Source organism: Microcaecilia unicolor, chromosome 10 (genome assembly GCF_901765095.1).
Source record: "Microcaecilia unicolor chromosome 10, aMicUni1.1, whole genome shotgun sequence".
Taxonomy (NCBI): domain Eukaryota; kingdom Metazoa; phylum Chordata; class Amphibia; order Gymnophiona; family Siphonopidae; genus Microcaecilia; species Microcaecilia unicolor.
Window position 1 is genome coordinate 165,737,258 of NC_044040.1, and position 15,892 is coordinate 165,753,149.

The 15,892-nt window shown below is 41.0% G+C and overlaps 1 protein-coding gene across 1 annotated transcript in view; it reads left to right on the forward strand.

The window, feature by feature from the left end:
* Positions 1-366: 366 nt before the first annotated feature.
* The window catches only part of MOGAT1 (monoacylglycerol O-acyltransferase 1), a 36,683-nt gene continuing 21,157 nt past the window's right edge, over positions 367-15,892 (forward strand). Inside the window, exons 1-3 of the mRNA XM_030216913.1 lie at positions 367-684; positions 9,867-10,045; positions 15,026-15,230. Of these exons, the coding sequence (XP_030072773.1) occupies positions 591-684; positions 9,867-10,045; positions 15,026-15,230 (478 nt within the window). The 5' untranslated portion in view covers positions 367-590. The remainder of the gene's footprint in view (positions 685-9,866; positions 10,046-15,025; positions 15,231-15,892) is intronic.

The following is a 15,892-nucleotide window of genomic DNA, read 5'->3' on the forward strand; positions in this document are numbered from 1 at the left end:
GGCAGACTGGATGGACCATACAGGTCTTTTTCTGCCGTCACCTACTATGTTACCCATTCTAACCAAAAAGGTGTTCCACTACCCTTCCTTTCCTTATTCCATTAAAAAAAGGGACCTTCCATCTTTTTGCCTTCAAGGAAGCCTATACAGCCAGCCTCCTCCTTCGGAGATCAGCAAGGGTCCGGCAGAGAAGGGCAAAAACTTGATCTAGGAAATAATAAGATACAGCCGCCCCCATCCACTTACTGTCTGTCCCTCCTGCAGACCGGCCCTAGCCCGAGGAGCTTCCTCGCCACCGCCCCTCCAGGTGACGTCATCGCCGAGTGGGGCTCGCCCCTAATTTTTGTTAATGAGAAAGCTGAAGCTCAACTGCCCGCGGCTGGTTGTGGTTGAGTGTAGCGTGGTTCCCGGAGAAGTTCAGCGAGCGTACGGGATAGGACGGCTTTTTAGTAAAGTGCCGTAGGGCTGTGCCTTACTGATTGCTGCTTTATTCTCTCCCGCACTTTTGATTTGGGGGGAGAGAGAAGTAAAGCGGTAGCTTTTTTTTTTTTTCTTAACTACTTGTGGTCTGCGTTTTCCGGGGGGGCAATATGAAGATTGAGTTCGCCCCGCTTAACATTCCTCTGGCCCGGCGAATCCAGACCGCTGCTGTCCTTCAGTGGGTCTTCTCCTTTCTGCTGCTAGGTACTGACCGTCCCTCCACTCCCTAGCCAGGCTTCACAAACAAGTGCGGATTTTCTAAATAAGGTCGTGGGTGAGCCCTTGTGGGTGTGTTTGCTTGGTGCTTCTTGTACACGCTTATTTCTAAACTTAAGTCTGGTTTATTCACTTGCCACGTTGGGGTTGGGCTCGCCACCAAACACAACACAACATTAAAAAAAAAATGGGTGAAAAAAGATTAAGAATACAGAGTTGCCCTCAACTGTTTGTAGATATATGAGACCAGAAGAGTGTTGCACACGATGGTGTTTGCACAATTTTTTTTCAGCTAGTATTTCCCCTTATAGGTCGCAGGAAATGAAGAAAGATACTTTCTTTCAAAATAATATATACAAATTGGCTTACACGGTTTTGTCCAATGACGAAACCAGTTTTTGGGATTTACTTTTTTAACTTTCAAACACACCCAAAAGCAGAGTTCAAAAGTAATTGTCTTGCAAAAGATTTTGTTTAGTTTTACATCTTTATATTCCTCCCCACACACATGCACACCCACAAAAAACGGCAAACTGCACCATATTAAAGAGCTTCTAAATATGTGGCCTATTTTCAGCTAAATTAATGAGCATTGCTTTCAGCTCACTACTCAATTTAGGAGCTTAAAAATTATGCCTATAAACTTGTCTTGCCATTCATTTGCCTAGATTTGAGCCTAGTTGTGAAAATCAGTGTTAAAACAATCTTTTTCCCTGCCCTAAATCCAGCCTTGTTGCCACCCACTGTTTATGCTCCTAGATTGAGTCACTAAGTGAAATTTTGAGTATAACCTTATGTACTCAGCCCTAGTACATTTTCACAGACAAAAGTTAGGAGCATAGATCCTTTGAATATTGGGCTCACATCTTTTGTTTTGAAATCTCAGATCGGAGCACTTAAAGCAACGTTAATTTAATTTTTTGGAAATGCTAAGCTATAGCTTGATAAGGTTTTTTTTTTTCATAAGTACTTATCTCGGATTCTTAAAATCAAGCTGCTTCTTTCATGGCTCTTGTTCCTTTCTTGGTAGTTATTTTTAGGAATCCTATTTTTGTTCACCAAATTTAGTGAAGAATTCTGATAGTTGTACACTTTGTATTGGTTCCCCAAGGAAAACAGTGTAATTTTTGCAGCTTCTAATATTGTGTAGTGGTCCAGCATCACTATTCCATCAATGGTGTACCTGATTATTAAGATGGACTTGGGGAAATTCCACTGCTAGGATAAGCAGCATAAAATGCATTTTACTGTTTTGGTATCTTGCCAGGTATTTGTGAGCTGGATTGGCCACTGTTGGAAACAGGGTACTGGGCTTGATGGACCTTCGGTCTGTCCCAGTATGGCAATTCTTATGTTCTTAGACCACTGAAGCCCAAGTTATCCAACTCCAAGAGAGAGATTTTAAGCCAGTTCTACTTTCTGACAAGCCTATCCTGGATAATTATTTATTTATTTTATTTGTTACATTTGTACCCCACATTTTCCCGCATATTTGTAGGCTCAATGTGGCTTACATAGTACCGGAGAGGTGTTTGCCGACTCCGGTGAGAACAAATACAAAGTGGTACTATGGTAAGATAAAGTTCGTGTGGCGCAGCCACAAATAGTAGTCGTACTGCGGAAGGGTTGCGATATGTCCAAATACATGCCTTAGCTTTGATTGTGTCGCAAGGATCAAACGTTTAGGTTGGGTCAACAAGGTATGTCTTTTTAAAAAGGATAGTTTTAAGAGATTTCCGGAAGTTTAGGTGGTCGTGTGATGTTTTCAAGGCTTTTGGTAATGCGTTCCACAATTGTGTGCTTATGTAGGAAAAGCTGGATGCGTAAGTTGATTTATATTTGAGGCCTTTACAGCTAGGATAATGCAGGTTCAGGTATGTTCGTGTTGATTTTGATGTGTTGCTGGATGGTAGGTCGATCAAGTCTGTCATGTAACCTGGGGCTTCACCGTAGATAATTTTGTGAACCAGGGTGCAGATTTGGAAGGTGATGTGTTCTTTGATTGGGAGCCAGTGTAGTTTTTCGCAGAGGGGTTTTGCACTTTTGAATCGTGTTTTTCCAAATATGAGCCTGGCTGTCGTGTTTTGGGCGGTCTGAAGTTTCTTTAAGGTCTTTTCCTTGCATCCTGCATAGATTCCATTGCAGTAGTCTGCATGGCTAAATACCATTGATTGTACCAGGAAATGTTTCCCACGGGAAGAATTGCTTCAATCGTTGAGTTTCCACATTGAGTGGAACATTTTTTTTAGTTGTGGATGCCACTTGATTCTCTAGTGTTAGGTTACGGTTTATTGTAACGCCGAGGATTTTTAAGCTGTCTGATATAGGGAGGGTATAGTCTGGGGTGGTGATAATTGTAGAGTTGTCTGTGCTATGTGGGGATGAGAGGATGAGACAATGTGTTTTTTCTTTGTTGAGTTTTAGTTTAAATGCATTTGCCCATGAGTCCATATGTTTAGGCTCAGGTTGATTTCGTTGGTTGTTTCAGTCAGATTAGATTTGCACGGGATGTGTACTATGACATCATCTGCGTATATAAAAGGGTTGAGGCTGTGGGTGGCAAAGGACTTGGCTAATGGGGTCATCATTAGGTTGAAGAGGATTGGTGATAGGGGTGATCCTTGTGGTACTCCACAGTCTGCTTTCCAAGGTTGTGATATGCAAGAGTTTGGTTTTACTTGATAGGATTGTGTAGTTAGGAAGACCTTGATCCAGCTAAGTACGTATCCGCCTATTCCGATCTTGTCTAGTAATCGTATTAGTATGTTGTGATTTACCATATTGAATGCGCTAGACATATCGAATTGGAGAAGAAGAATGTTCTTACCAGTTGCTATTTCCTGCTTGAATTTGGCTAGGAGAGTGAGAAGTACTGTTTCAGTACTGTGGAGGGGGCGAAAGCCTGACGGTCATACGTGTAGTATTGAGAATTTGTAGATGTAATCTGTGAGTTGCTTGGTAACCATGCTTTCCATCAGTTTGACTACTAAAGGGATTGATGCTACTGGGCGGTAGTTGGTGATTTCATTTGATTTTTTTCTTTGTGTTCTTTTGGTATCGGGGTGAGTAAGGAATTTCCATTTTCTTTGGGGAAGAGACCTTGCTGAAGCATGTCATTTAGGTGGGATGTGAGGTCCGCTAGGAAGCGATTGGGCGGATTTCAGTACATAGCTGGGGCAGGTATCTAGTTTGCAGTGGGTGTTGGAGAACTTGTTGATCGCCTGGTTAACTGTTTCGATGGTAAGGGGGGCGAAGGATACCCGGTCAGCCGGGTATCCTTCACTGGTTGGGTCCAGCTCATTAAGGAAATGTTCAGTGTCAGTGGTGTCTTGAGGTAACGTGTTGTAAAGGTTTATAATTTTATCATTGAAGTACTTGGGACCTGCAGCATAGATTTCCATGGTTAGAACCGCTGCTTTGGAGTTTACAGTTCAAAACCAGGATTGACCAAAAAGTCTCCCTCCTGGAACTGGGTAACTTGGGAGCTCTCCAAGCCCCTTCATGTGTGTAGAATAGGAGTTGTGCACCACTTTGATCACACGCCCTCATTTTTAAAGGGTGCTTTTTCTTCGGAGATCACTTGAGGGCCCTATTTAACCAAAGTGCGGCAATGTAACTACAAAGACTCCATGTTAAATTTTAAGGACTTGCCCAGCATCTTCCCATACAACTAAGAGAAATTTTACTTGCTGCGTGTTTAAACACACTGCAGATAATGTGGATATTGTTAGTACCACCTTCTGAGACGGCACTAATTGCATTGTGTTAACAGTTAATATGCCAAAACTACCCGAGTGTTAATTGTAAGGTGCAGTGTTTGCACATTCCCATCCCATTTTGTGTTTGGCAGTTAATGCAGGAACCAGTTCACATACTAATTTCCACTTTACTCGCTTAGTCTCAGGGCAGGTAGAAGGGTATTAAGTGCACTTGTCAAACCTTCAGCCTTGCGCCTCTTCCCCCCCATTCAAACACATGCTATGAACTTTTAAAAATGAATATTGAGCATTAGTATAAATACAAAATTAACAAAGTAACATGCTATACTTAATGTTCTATTTCTGTAACATAATAGCCTACATATAAAAATAAATACTTAAATGTGCAGTCTTTGAAATTCAAAATCACATGTCTATTTATGCACACTGCTGTGATGCCAACCAGAACAGTTACTGAAAATCTTGGAAGAAAAATACTCTCTTGGAATCTATATAGCAAACTTTCATACCAAAACAGTGCTAAGGGGGGGGGGGGGGGAGAAAGGACAAAAGAGGAATCTGGGGGCATTTGAGAGAGAGATTGTGAAGAAGAACCTTGGTGGAAAGGACTCTGAAAGGGAAATGAAAATACCAAACTGGCAAGGTATTTCAAAATGATAGACACAGCAAATAGCATGTGTAGTAAGAATGAAAAATCCTTCTCTTTCTTCATCTTCAACCCTGCATGCTTCTCTTTCCATGCCCAGCATTTCATCCCCAGTCTTCTAAAGTCTTTTCATCACCTCTATCTACAGCATTCTTCTTTCTCTCTCTCCAACCTTTGCTGACCACTAAACAGATGTCTAGCTCTCTCTTTCTCTCTCACCACTCCTCCTAGCCCCTTCTACCCTCCCCCCCCCCCCCCCCCCCCCCACATCCTGAAAGAATTTCTTCTTCCTAGGCACATGCAGAGGTGTTGAGGGGGCAGGATTTTCATTTATGTACATAATTTACAGGCATCTCCTTAAATTTTTGAAAAATAGCACACTCTGGTGCTCATTTTCAAAAGAAAAGAACATGCAAAAAAATGGGACAAGGGGCAGATGGATTGTTTTCTCACAGGAAAACATTTAAACCATATAATAAAAAGAAAGTCTGATATTCACTGAAAAATGTTTTAAGAGTGGGCGTCTTGTGGGATGGACATATTTTTTTTGTGAGACTGGATAGCAAACAATTTTCTTTTGCTGGAAAGAAAAATGTTGTGAATTAGACTCACTTGAAAAGCAACCAGCTCAAGACCAAACTTATCTTTGGACCATTTTCTGATTTTGCTGAGTTGGAGAATGGAGAGGTGGAATTGTGTTGGTTTTGTGAAGGAGTGGAGAGTTGCTGAGTGGTCTGTAATCTTTTCTTTGCCCCTGTCTGAACCTTTTGACCCTCACATTTCCTACCTTGCATCCTGTGTCTCACCTCCTTAAGTCCTTGCCCACACCTGCCAGTGCCCCAGCCACACCTGTCACTTGCTCTGTATCTCACCCCCTTCCCCTTCCATTTAAAAAACAAAATTCAAACCCCTACCTGCTTGTCTTCTCTCATTGTTCCTTTGTTTGTCCACTCTTAGTTTGCCACTGTGCTTTGTTACTGCTGTTTGTGACAGGACTGTGTACTGGTGCTGGGAGAGACTGTTGAATGTAACTGAAATTTGGATCAATTATAACACTAGCTAAACAGTTGCTTACTTTCCTGAAAAGTACCTGGGGAGATCAGGATATATAACTGTTTGTTTACTGAACCTCGGCAAAGAGATCTGTCTCTCTCCTGGGCTAAGACCGAAGCAACAGCCAGCAACAACTGCTGGGTAATTTTCAAACTCCAGGCCGATCAGAGCCCAGTCAACAAGTTTTAAAAGTGTACTGCTCACAGTACTGTAGATTCACTTCTTTACTAAATTAAACTAAAAGAGGGCATGCACTTTTTTATAACATACACTACCTGCTGGCCAAAATAGAGAAATGCATTTCAAGAGTTAATAAGTCAATTTTACAGGGTTAAAATACACTGCTCTATCATAGTTGGCACAAAAGACTTAATACGAATTGTGTTTCACCTGTATGGCCTGCCTCAAGAGTCTGTACCAAACACTAAAAGTGACATCACAAACACAAGCACATCAAGATTTGAAAGTTAAGCAATGCTGATGAACATGAGGGAAAACTTACTCAGTGAAACAGTGCACAATAAAATATTTGCCAATGATGAAGTGCTGACAACAGCTCTAAGTAAGTGACTTAGAGAGCTGTTGTCAGTGCTTCATTATTGGCAAATTTTTTTGTTTCGCTATTCTATAAATGAGTGTGTATTTTCACATAGATCTGCTGTTTCAGCACATTGCATCTGTTAGAACGCTTTTCCATGACAACGTTTTTGCAGCAATAGCACATAACATTCAACACCATATATAGAATTCCCCTGTAGAGGGAGATTCCCCATAGACAAAATGGAACAAACCCTTTAATGTTTTTAGCCTATTGAGTTTTACTGTGGAGTGGACCTTGGTCTTCTGTTGGCTAATGTCCCCCCTATTTCTAAGAACCAGGAGCAATATTTTTCATACAAAACCAGAGATATTCAGGTAAAAGCTTTTACTTTTGTTTAGCTTCCTATGTTTAAGAAATTGGGGGAGGGGGGGGGAATTTAAAAAAAAAAGCAAGGGGTATGCAGGCCAAAACCCTTCGTTGTGTTCACAGGATTTTTCTTTCTCCCCCTCCCCCCCCCCCATTTTGGGTGCAATGTTGTCAATAGGAAATACACTGTCGAATGTCCCCTGGAAACAAAAATTTTTTTATATATATATAAATTTAGGGGACAGTTGTCAGTGTATTCCTTATTGACAACATTGAACCCAAAATCGGGGGGGGGGGGGGGGAAGAAAAATCCTGTGAACACAGAAAATTAAACAAAATGAAGGGTTGTGACCTGCACACCCCTAGCCAGTTTTTTTTTATTTTTTTTTATTTCAGATGTCAAAAAAATCCTCTCGCACATTCCTCAGTCTTCATCCTCCCAAGTGTAAAGGCTTGAAATACAAATTAATGCATGCATCAACCTTTTCCTATACAAGCACACAGCTCTGGAACGCGCTGCCACGCAACCTGAAAACAGTCTATGAAATGACCAATTTTCGCAAACTACTGAAAACTTATCTCTTCGACAAACTATATCACAAAGATCAACATGTGTAACTGTACATTTTTCAAAATATCCAGAAACGTTCTTTAATGTCTTTTGCTCGACAATTTCATGTATTTCACCATCATGTACCCAAAACGTTCCAGTATACTATTTCCAGTATCCACGATGAATTGTAAGCCACATTGAGCCTGCAAAGAGGTGGGATAATGTGGGATACAAATGTAATAAAAAATATATATAGTATTACAATTTGGAGTGCAGAATAAGGATACTTTTCCCTATAAGTATGTGATAAAAACACTTGGGAGTATGTCTACTAAGGTGTGTTAGCGTTTTTAATGTGCCTTTAAAGTTAAGGCGCATTAAATGCTAATTCGCCAATACATTCCTATAAGCATGTTAGCATTTGACGCGTGTTAAAAACATTAACGCACCTATATCACACCTTTGTAAACACAGGCGTTAGAGGCATATTTTCAAAGCATTTGCACTTACAAAGTTACATAGGCCCTGATGCTCAAAACTCTGACACAGTTTCGAATAGCGTCATAAAAATACTGCCAGAACAATGAGGAAAAGCAACACCCTAATGCTCAGTGCTAATGAGATACAAATAAAGGTATGCTCATAGCATTGAGTATTAGGGAGTTTAGCGGGAGGATGGTAAGCTCGGCTTCTGTGCGCATGTGTCTGGTAAAAACTGAAAGTGAAGCTGTAGCCCAAATATGTGTTGATTTTTTTTTTTTTATAGTTTGGATGGCTATATTTAGATGCAGGAAATAAGATGCCAATGTGAGCTTTTACTGGTTGTGTTTAAATTTTTTATTTTATTTTTTTTTTTAGCATGGACTCTTTAAATGTAGACACAGGAAACAGATGTCAATGTATGCTTTCTCTTGGGTCTGCTGTTTCTCACAACTAGCACTTGAGGGCTTGCACAGGCTTTCAAAGCAATCAAAACTAGCAGTTTTTGCAGAAAGAATCATGAGAAATCCTCTCCCTGCACCCTAATGCCTGCTCTGACCTGGCGTAATTTTTTGCAGTGATAAGGCAGTTTTGTTTTGGGCAGTCTTTTCTGAGCATTGGGGAGGAATGCAAAACAACCTCATTTACATGAGCTTGATTATCTGCGCTAGTGCCTGGCATGCTCGTTGTTTCCTTTGCTAGACCCCTCTGAATATTCTGCTTCGGTAAATGCAGGCACTAGTACTGCGCTAATGGCTTTGAGCACCTGCATTTACTTTTGAGCATCGAAGCCATATAGTAACCTATGGAACTTTGTAAGTCTAAGTGTTTTGAAAATGAATCCCTTGCATGCAAAATAAGTTTTCTAAATCTTCACAGTTAATGTCCAGCACTTTTACTGAAAGGGGTGGGGGGTGTATTGAAGATGTATAAATGGTTAAAAAAAATGAATGTCTTGGTTGATTTTTACTTTACCTAAGCTTTTACCCTTTGACCCAGATTCCATGCGAACACAATGTAATGCCGAAGCCCCTGAGCTAAAAATAGAGAACTCAACACATGTTGAAGAAGCTTTCCCATTATTTTATTCCTGTACTTTCTCAGCCTGTACACACACAAACAAAGCTAACGTTTAAAATGATCTTTACTTTTATAACTAGAAATACAAATCACACGCTGAATTTGGAGATCATGGTATGAGACTCTGAGGAGCAAGATAGGAAATATTCCTTAATGAAAAAGAGGTCATTCCGTGCATTCACCATTCACGGATGATTGGAGATGGGATTCATTTTGCAAAACAAATGCAGTTGACTGTTAATAGAACTCATTGTCAGTTTCACTTGGACTAGATGCCTGAATCCTATATAAAAATGGAACCTGAGCCTTTTCTATTAATACTGCTAGTTGGCCTGTTTAAATATTTCTATATTCTGTTTTTAGTGTTCATATATTATAAAGTAAATACCACATTCCAAATGAAAACAGTATATTGATGAAGGCTACACCACACCTTTTTAATTTTTTTTTTTTTTTGTAGTAGACTTTTGAGATTTTTGAATTTGTGATTTTTAACGTAAAAGATTTCTTTCTATATTATAGCAGTGATAGTTGATCCTTCTTTTTTAATGGTTTTGCTTGTGAATTCATTATTGTGAATGTGTATTTACATCTGCTGTTTGGCTCACAAACATATTCTCTGGTTGAGGTACTCATTCACATGTGATTTTGAAAGCCTGACTGTGAATAGCACATCATTGCTCACAGTTTTTGGTGTACATTGAACTTCATGTTTCGGCTCTTCTTTTGCAGCGCAGTGTTGTGTGGGAGTCTTTATCCTCCTCATATTGAGAAGCTATTGGCTGGTTATTGCTCTCTATGTGCTGTGGTTGTATTTTGATTGGGACACTCCCCAAACCGGAGGAAGGCGATGGCAGTGGGTCAGGAATTGGACTGTTTGGAAGTTCTTTAAAGATTATTTTCCAATCCATGTAAGTAATGAATTATAAAAGTTTGTTGTTGTTTTTTTAGATCATATCTCTTCAGAAATACTAGTGGAAATTATGAAGACAGGAAAGAAGTTAATTGATTTTGGGATGGAATAAGGATTAGTTAGAGCTGTCTTGAGATTTGAAAACAAGAAGGCTAGGTGTGTTAGGGAAAACTGTGTGGCTTTCTGTGAAGAAACAGTGTGTGTTAAGCCTGTAAAATGTATTGGATATTTTTGTTTTATGTCTGAAGTGTATTTCTCCTATTTGGCCAGCAGATGGTGCATGTTTATGCTTAAAGCTGTTACAGCAGTGGTTCTGAAACCTGGCCCTGGAGGCACCCCAGCTAGTCAGGTTTTCAGGATACCCACAATGAATATTCATTAGAAAGATTTGAATACATTGCCTCCACGCCACTGCATGCAAATCTATCTCATGAATAGTCATTGTGGATATATTGAAAACCTGACTGGCTGGGGTATCTCCAGGACCAGGTTTGGGAACCACTGTATTAGAGAACTGAGTGTTTTTTTTCTTTAGTTTGACACAAACAGGAATCAAGAAGCAGTATATATTTGAAATCGTATTGTCTGGGCTCTGATTGGCCCAGAAACACATCTCATTTGGACTTTACTGACTTTGAGAGAGCTCTTTGCTGAGGCTCGGTGGATTATATGGCCTGATCTTCCCAGGTACTAGTTAGCCAGTGTGCAAATGTTTTCTAATTGATCCATTTTTCAGTTACTTTTTACTGTTTGCTATCTGCATATTTTTTGTCCACGGTTCCAAGTTCTGAGAATAAACACAATTGTTTGTTCGCTCTGCTTGTCTGGACTGATAAAGAATCCTGGTGGTTTGTGTATTGGGTCTGTGAGTGTTTTCTGGGAGTGTTGCCACAGTAACCTAGAAATCACTGAGGATAATTTGGGAGCGGGAGACTCACCCAGAGGCGGTGGTGACCCAGTCGGTGGGAGGAGGGTGCTAGTGTAGAGCACAAGTGGCAGGTGCAGGGGGACCTGAGCTGTGCTGGGGACAGACCCTCTAAGAGGCCGAGGGGTAACCCCAGGCTGGTGGCTAGGTGTTTCGTGACACTTTCATTCATTAAAAATTGGCTTTAGAGGTGCTTAATAGAACAGTAACGATATTCAGAATTAGCCAGCAAGCATATCTGATCATAATCTGTGCAAATATAGTGGACCATAGAATAAGCACTGGGACCCTGGGTAAGGGTGTCTGTTCAAGGAAACAGAACTAAATTGTAAACCCTGCCTTGAAGTTTTAAGTTTTTGTTACATTTATACCCCGCACTTTCCCACTCATGGCAGGCTCAATGTGGCTTACATGGGGCAATGGAGGGTTAAGTGACTTGCCCAGAGTCACAAGGAGCTGCCTGTGCCTGAAGTGGGAATTGAACTCAGTTCCTCAGGACCAGAGTCCACCACCCTAACCACATTTAATGCCAATAATACTGTAAGAACCTAACATATGACTCAATATTTCTAAACAGTGAGATATTGTTGGTCAACATAAATTAGCCTAGCTTAAAAATGAATCCAGTTCTCTCCAGCATAGTTTTTAGAACTCTGTACTATTGCCTACATTTTTTTTCCAAGCCAATCTTTGATTACCTGTTAGTCGGTATAGTTTTCAGGATAGCCACAATGAATATGCATGAGAGAGATTTGTATGCACTGCCTCCATTGTTAGAGCAGTTGGCTAAGAACCAGAGAAGCCCTTGGGCAAGTCACTTAACCTTCCTTTGCCTCCAGTACAAACTTTGGGGCTGATGCAGAAAGCTTTCTGTGCAGTTTAACGAGGGTTTAACAGTGTTTTACTGCAGGATAGCAAAGTGTTAACTCGCGTAGAAACCCTGACTGCACACTGCATGCAAATGTGGTGGATTTGCTATCCTATGCCATGAACAATTACAAAGGTTTTGGCCATGCGGCTACTGAGGAAATAATTTAAAATAGGTTTGTGGCAGCATGGAAGTGCTGGTTGATAATTTACCACACCCCTTCTCTCTTATACCTTTCTGTATTGGCCCTCCCCGACCTGATTACAAAAACAAAAATTATCTGTACTGGCACCCCCCCCCCCCCCACACACACACACACACTCCCTGGTGTCTAGTGACACACTTCCTGACCTTTCCTCCCCCAACTTGAAGTACTAGTATCTAATGGCATCCGTCCATTTCCACCCCAATACCTTAAGAGACAGGAGCGATGCCCACATGCTCTTGCCTCTGGTGCCACCATCCTGAAAAATGTTCCCTGCCCTGTATGGTGCATCCTGGGATGGACCAGGCAGGTCCAGTGTTCAATATAAGGGAATTGTTCTTGCCTCTTAATGTGTATGTTGATCAGAAGTAACTGGAGAAAGGATCAGTGAGTGCCACTAAGACACCCGGGGGTGTTTTGCATCGGGAAGAGAGGGTACCATTAGACACCAAGAAACAGGGCTTTTTTGGAGTTGGGGGTGGGTGGGATTTCCTTCTGGAGGGGGTGGGGGTGCCACTAGACACCAGGTTTTTTTTTTTTTAGTGTGAGGGAGGAAATTGAGGGTGCCGCTAGACACCAAGGAGTAGGAGGATGTTTGGAGTTGGAGGAGGGGTTGAATGGGTGGTGGTGTGCTACTAGACTATAGTTTAAAGAGAATCCACAAAAAGTGGAGAACTCAATAAATCCCACGAGGCGTGAAATGAAAATAAAAGAGGTGGGAATATAAGCCAGGCTATCCAAAGAATGGAACCAAATTATCTTTTAAAAAAAACAAAGTTTAATAATTTCCAAACAAATAATATTGTAACAATCACACATTAAAAATGACTCAAAACAATCACACATTAAAAATGACTCAAATTGAGTCATTTTTAATGTGTGATTGTTACAATATTATTTGTTTGGAAATTATTAAACTTTGTTTTTTTTAAAAGATAATTTGGTTCCATTCTTTGGATAGCCTGGCTTATATTCCCACCTCTTTTATTTTTCGGTGTGCTACTAGACACCAGGGACTATTTTTTTTTTTTTTTTAGTTGGAGAAATGGGGTTGGTTCAGGGACCAAAGCTGGTGGCTTGGCACTATTTATGTGTTTTGTTTTAAAAATGTCACCCTTCTGTCAATGCCTTAGCCAATTGCTGCTCAGGCACCGATAGGATGGGTGACATTTTTCCATGAGCTTCAGAGTTTAGTGTGGCAGTAATTTCATGCCTGTTGTTTATAGCAGTGTTTCCCAAGTTGGTCCTGGAGTACCCTCTTGCCAGTCAGATTTTAGGATTTCTTTAATGATTTGCATATACTGCCTCCATTCTATGCAGATCTCTGTCATGCATATTTATTATGGATATCCTGAAAACCTGACTGGCAAGGGGGTACTCCAGGGGCCGCCTTGGGGAAACATTGGCTGATAGCTTGCAGCCTTAGGTTTTGAGCAAATGTTTCATGGTAGAGCCGTGCGATGAGCTTGGCTGTACCACAGATCTTTCTGCATTGGCCCCTTAGATTGTGAGCCCCCTGGGGACAGGGAAATACATTCAGGTACAGTAGGTAAGTCACCTTGAAATACAACTGAACAAGCCATGAGCAAAACTCAAAATCCCATATCTACCTACTCTCTCATACATTCATTTGTTGTGGCTATCTTGAAAAGCAGACTAACTAGGGACTTTCTTGAAAAATATTGGTCTAAATGACTGGTCTATAAAGAGGTTGAAATTGCAAAGCTTTTGTTTTCCTAGTGAATTAAACCTTGTCTTGCTTTTGCTACTGTTGTTGCCTGTGTGTTTGGGCTAATCTCACACTCCCAATTGCTTTTATTTATTGGGATTTATAAACTGTCTCTATAAAGAGATCTACCCACGGTAATGTACAGTAGCTACCGTTTGTTTTCCGTTTATTAAATATACCAACTAAGGAATATTCCATCAAATTGGTTTACAATACAAAGTCAAACTAATGGTAGAAAGGAAAAACAGTGGGAACAGGAAAGCAAGGTTGAAATATAAAACTGAGATCTGAAGCAGTAATAGGCCCTGAGCCTACTTGTTTTGGTGGTACCTCCTCCCTCATCTCCCCCCCCCCCCCCCCCCCAGCAAGTTTAGCATTTCTGTCTCTCATGGGCTGGTATGTCTCTTCCCCTCTCTGTGGGTCTGGCACTGCTCCCTCACCTCTCTCTCACTCCCCTGCTGTTTGTCGGTCACTGGTGGCGCAGCAGCAGCAACATAACAGGCTGCCTTCGGCCAGCCCCTGGGTCTTCCTTCTGCTACATCCTCCCTTCTCTGATGCAATTTATGTGGGTGGGACACATCGGAGCCAAAACTCAGGGCCTGGCCGAAGGCAGCCTGTCATGGTGCTGCTCCTGCTGCCGGTTCCAGTGACTGACATAAATTTTACAGGACAGCGGGGGAGTGAGTGTTGAGGGAGCAGTGCCAGAAGAGAAGGAGAGATCAGATTGGGGGGGGGGGGGGGGAGTGGGAAAAGAAAAGACTTAACCTGTAGACCAGGTGAAGTCAGAGGCTCCATGTACAAAGGCTGTTTTTGGAACCTGTAATCATGAGGCCTAAGTTTGACCCTGAACAAGGACCATGATTTTCTGTCCCTGGGCTACTGAATACTGCCTCCACAGGGTCCCTAGCTCTGTCGGGATTAAGGTGTGGAAGACCAGGGGTGAACAATCATTAGTGTAACTTAAATTTAGTGCATTCTAAATTTAATGCACACTAATCAGCTTAAGTGTGCTTTCATTTGTCTGTTGTATCAATTTAGTGGGCACTACACAAAATTCAGTTTTTGAAATAAATATGTGAAATTTTAGGGTATTTTTTTCCTGTTTAATGAGGAATGATTTGACAGTTATTAAAAATGTGCACATCCCTAGTAGAAGACCTTCCAGACTAGCCTGCTGCTCATTTTGACAGTTTATAGATCATGGCTGATGCAAAAACTGATCTGATGTTGTCCTGTTTGTGTCCTTTTCAGCTTGTAAAAACAACCAGCCTGGATCCCAAACACAATTATCTCTTTGGATTTCATCCTCATGGTGTCCTTGTGGCTGGTGCCTTTGGAAATTTTTGCACCAACTATACTGGTTTTTCAGAGCTGTTCCCTGGCCTCACATCGTACCTTCACATACTGCCGTTTTGGTTCCGATGCCCTTTCTTCAGGGAGTACATTATGTGTGTAGGTAAGGTGGAAAAATGTCTTATTTTGTTCATTAAGTGTGCCTTATTCTTTTCTGTTTGAAGTAATTAGTTGCTTGGGTCTCCAAGCATGATGCATTCTCCCTGAAAAGATCTTTTTCTCATTTTGTATTGCTTGTCTTGACCATCTCCAATGCTTACTCCCAAATCCTCAGAATTACCCCAGAAAATCAAAGAATTTAACAGTTTTTATTAAGCAACAGGAAAAAAAAGCACAAAAGGGCCTCCAAGACCGGAACAAACGAGTTCTTTAAGTCAACCCAATAATTTCCACATCCAAGAGAAATTTTCATTTTGAAGTTTATTTGCTTAGAAGGATTTCTGTCACGCAGAAGGTCCTTATTGGGGCTAAACAGGGATAGGGAATAAATTGAGAGAACTCTGTAAAGAAATATTTTAAAAGGAGCAGACTAGCTAAAATTTAAGCAGTGAAGGAGCCTTACAGAAAGATTGTTGACCGTTCTGGCCCAGCTTATGAGCTGTGGAATGAGAACTCTGATGCTAATGTTGTTGAGGTATTAAAGGGACCACAGCACAGTTATTCTATTTAGCAGAGGAATTATTTTATGCCTGCAAAGGTTTCAGTAAACCATTTGTTAATTGGTGAAACTCGTGTGTGAGGAGAATAGACATTCTATGGGTTTGG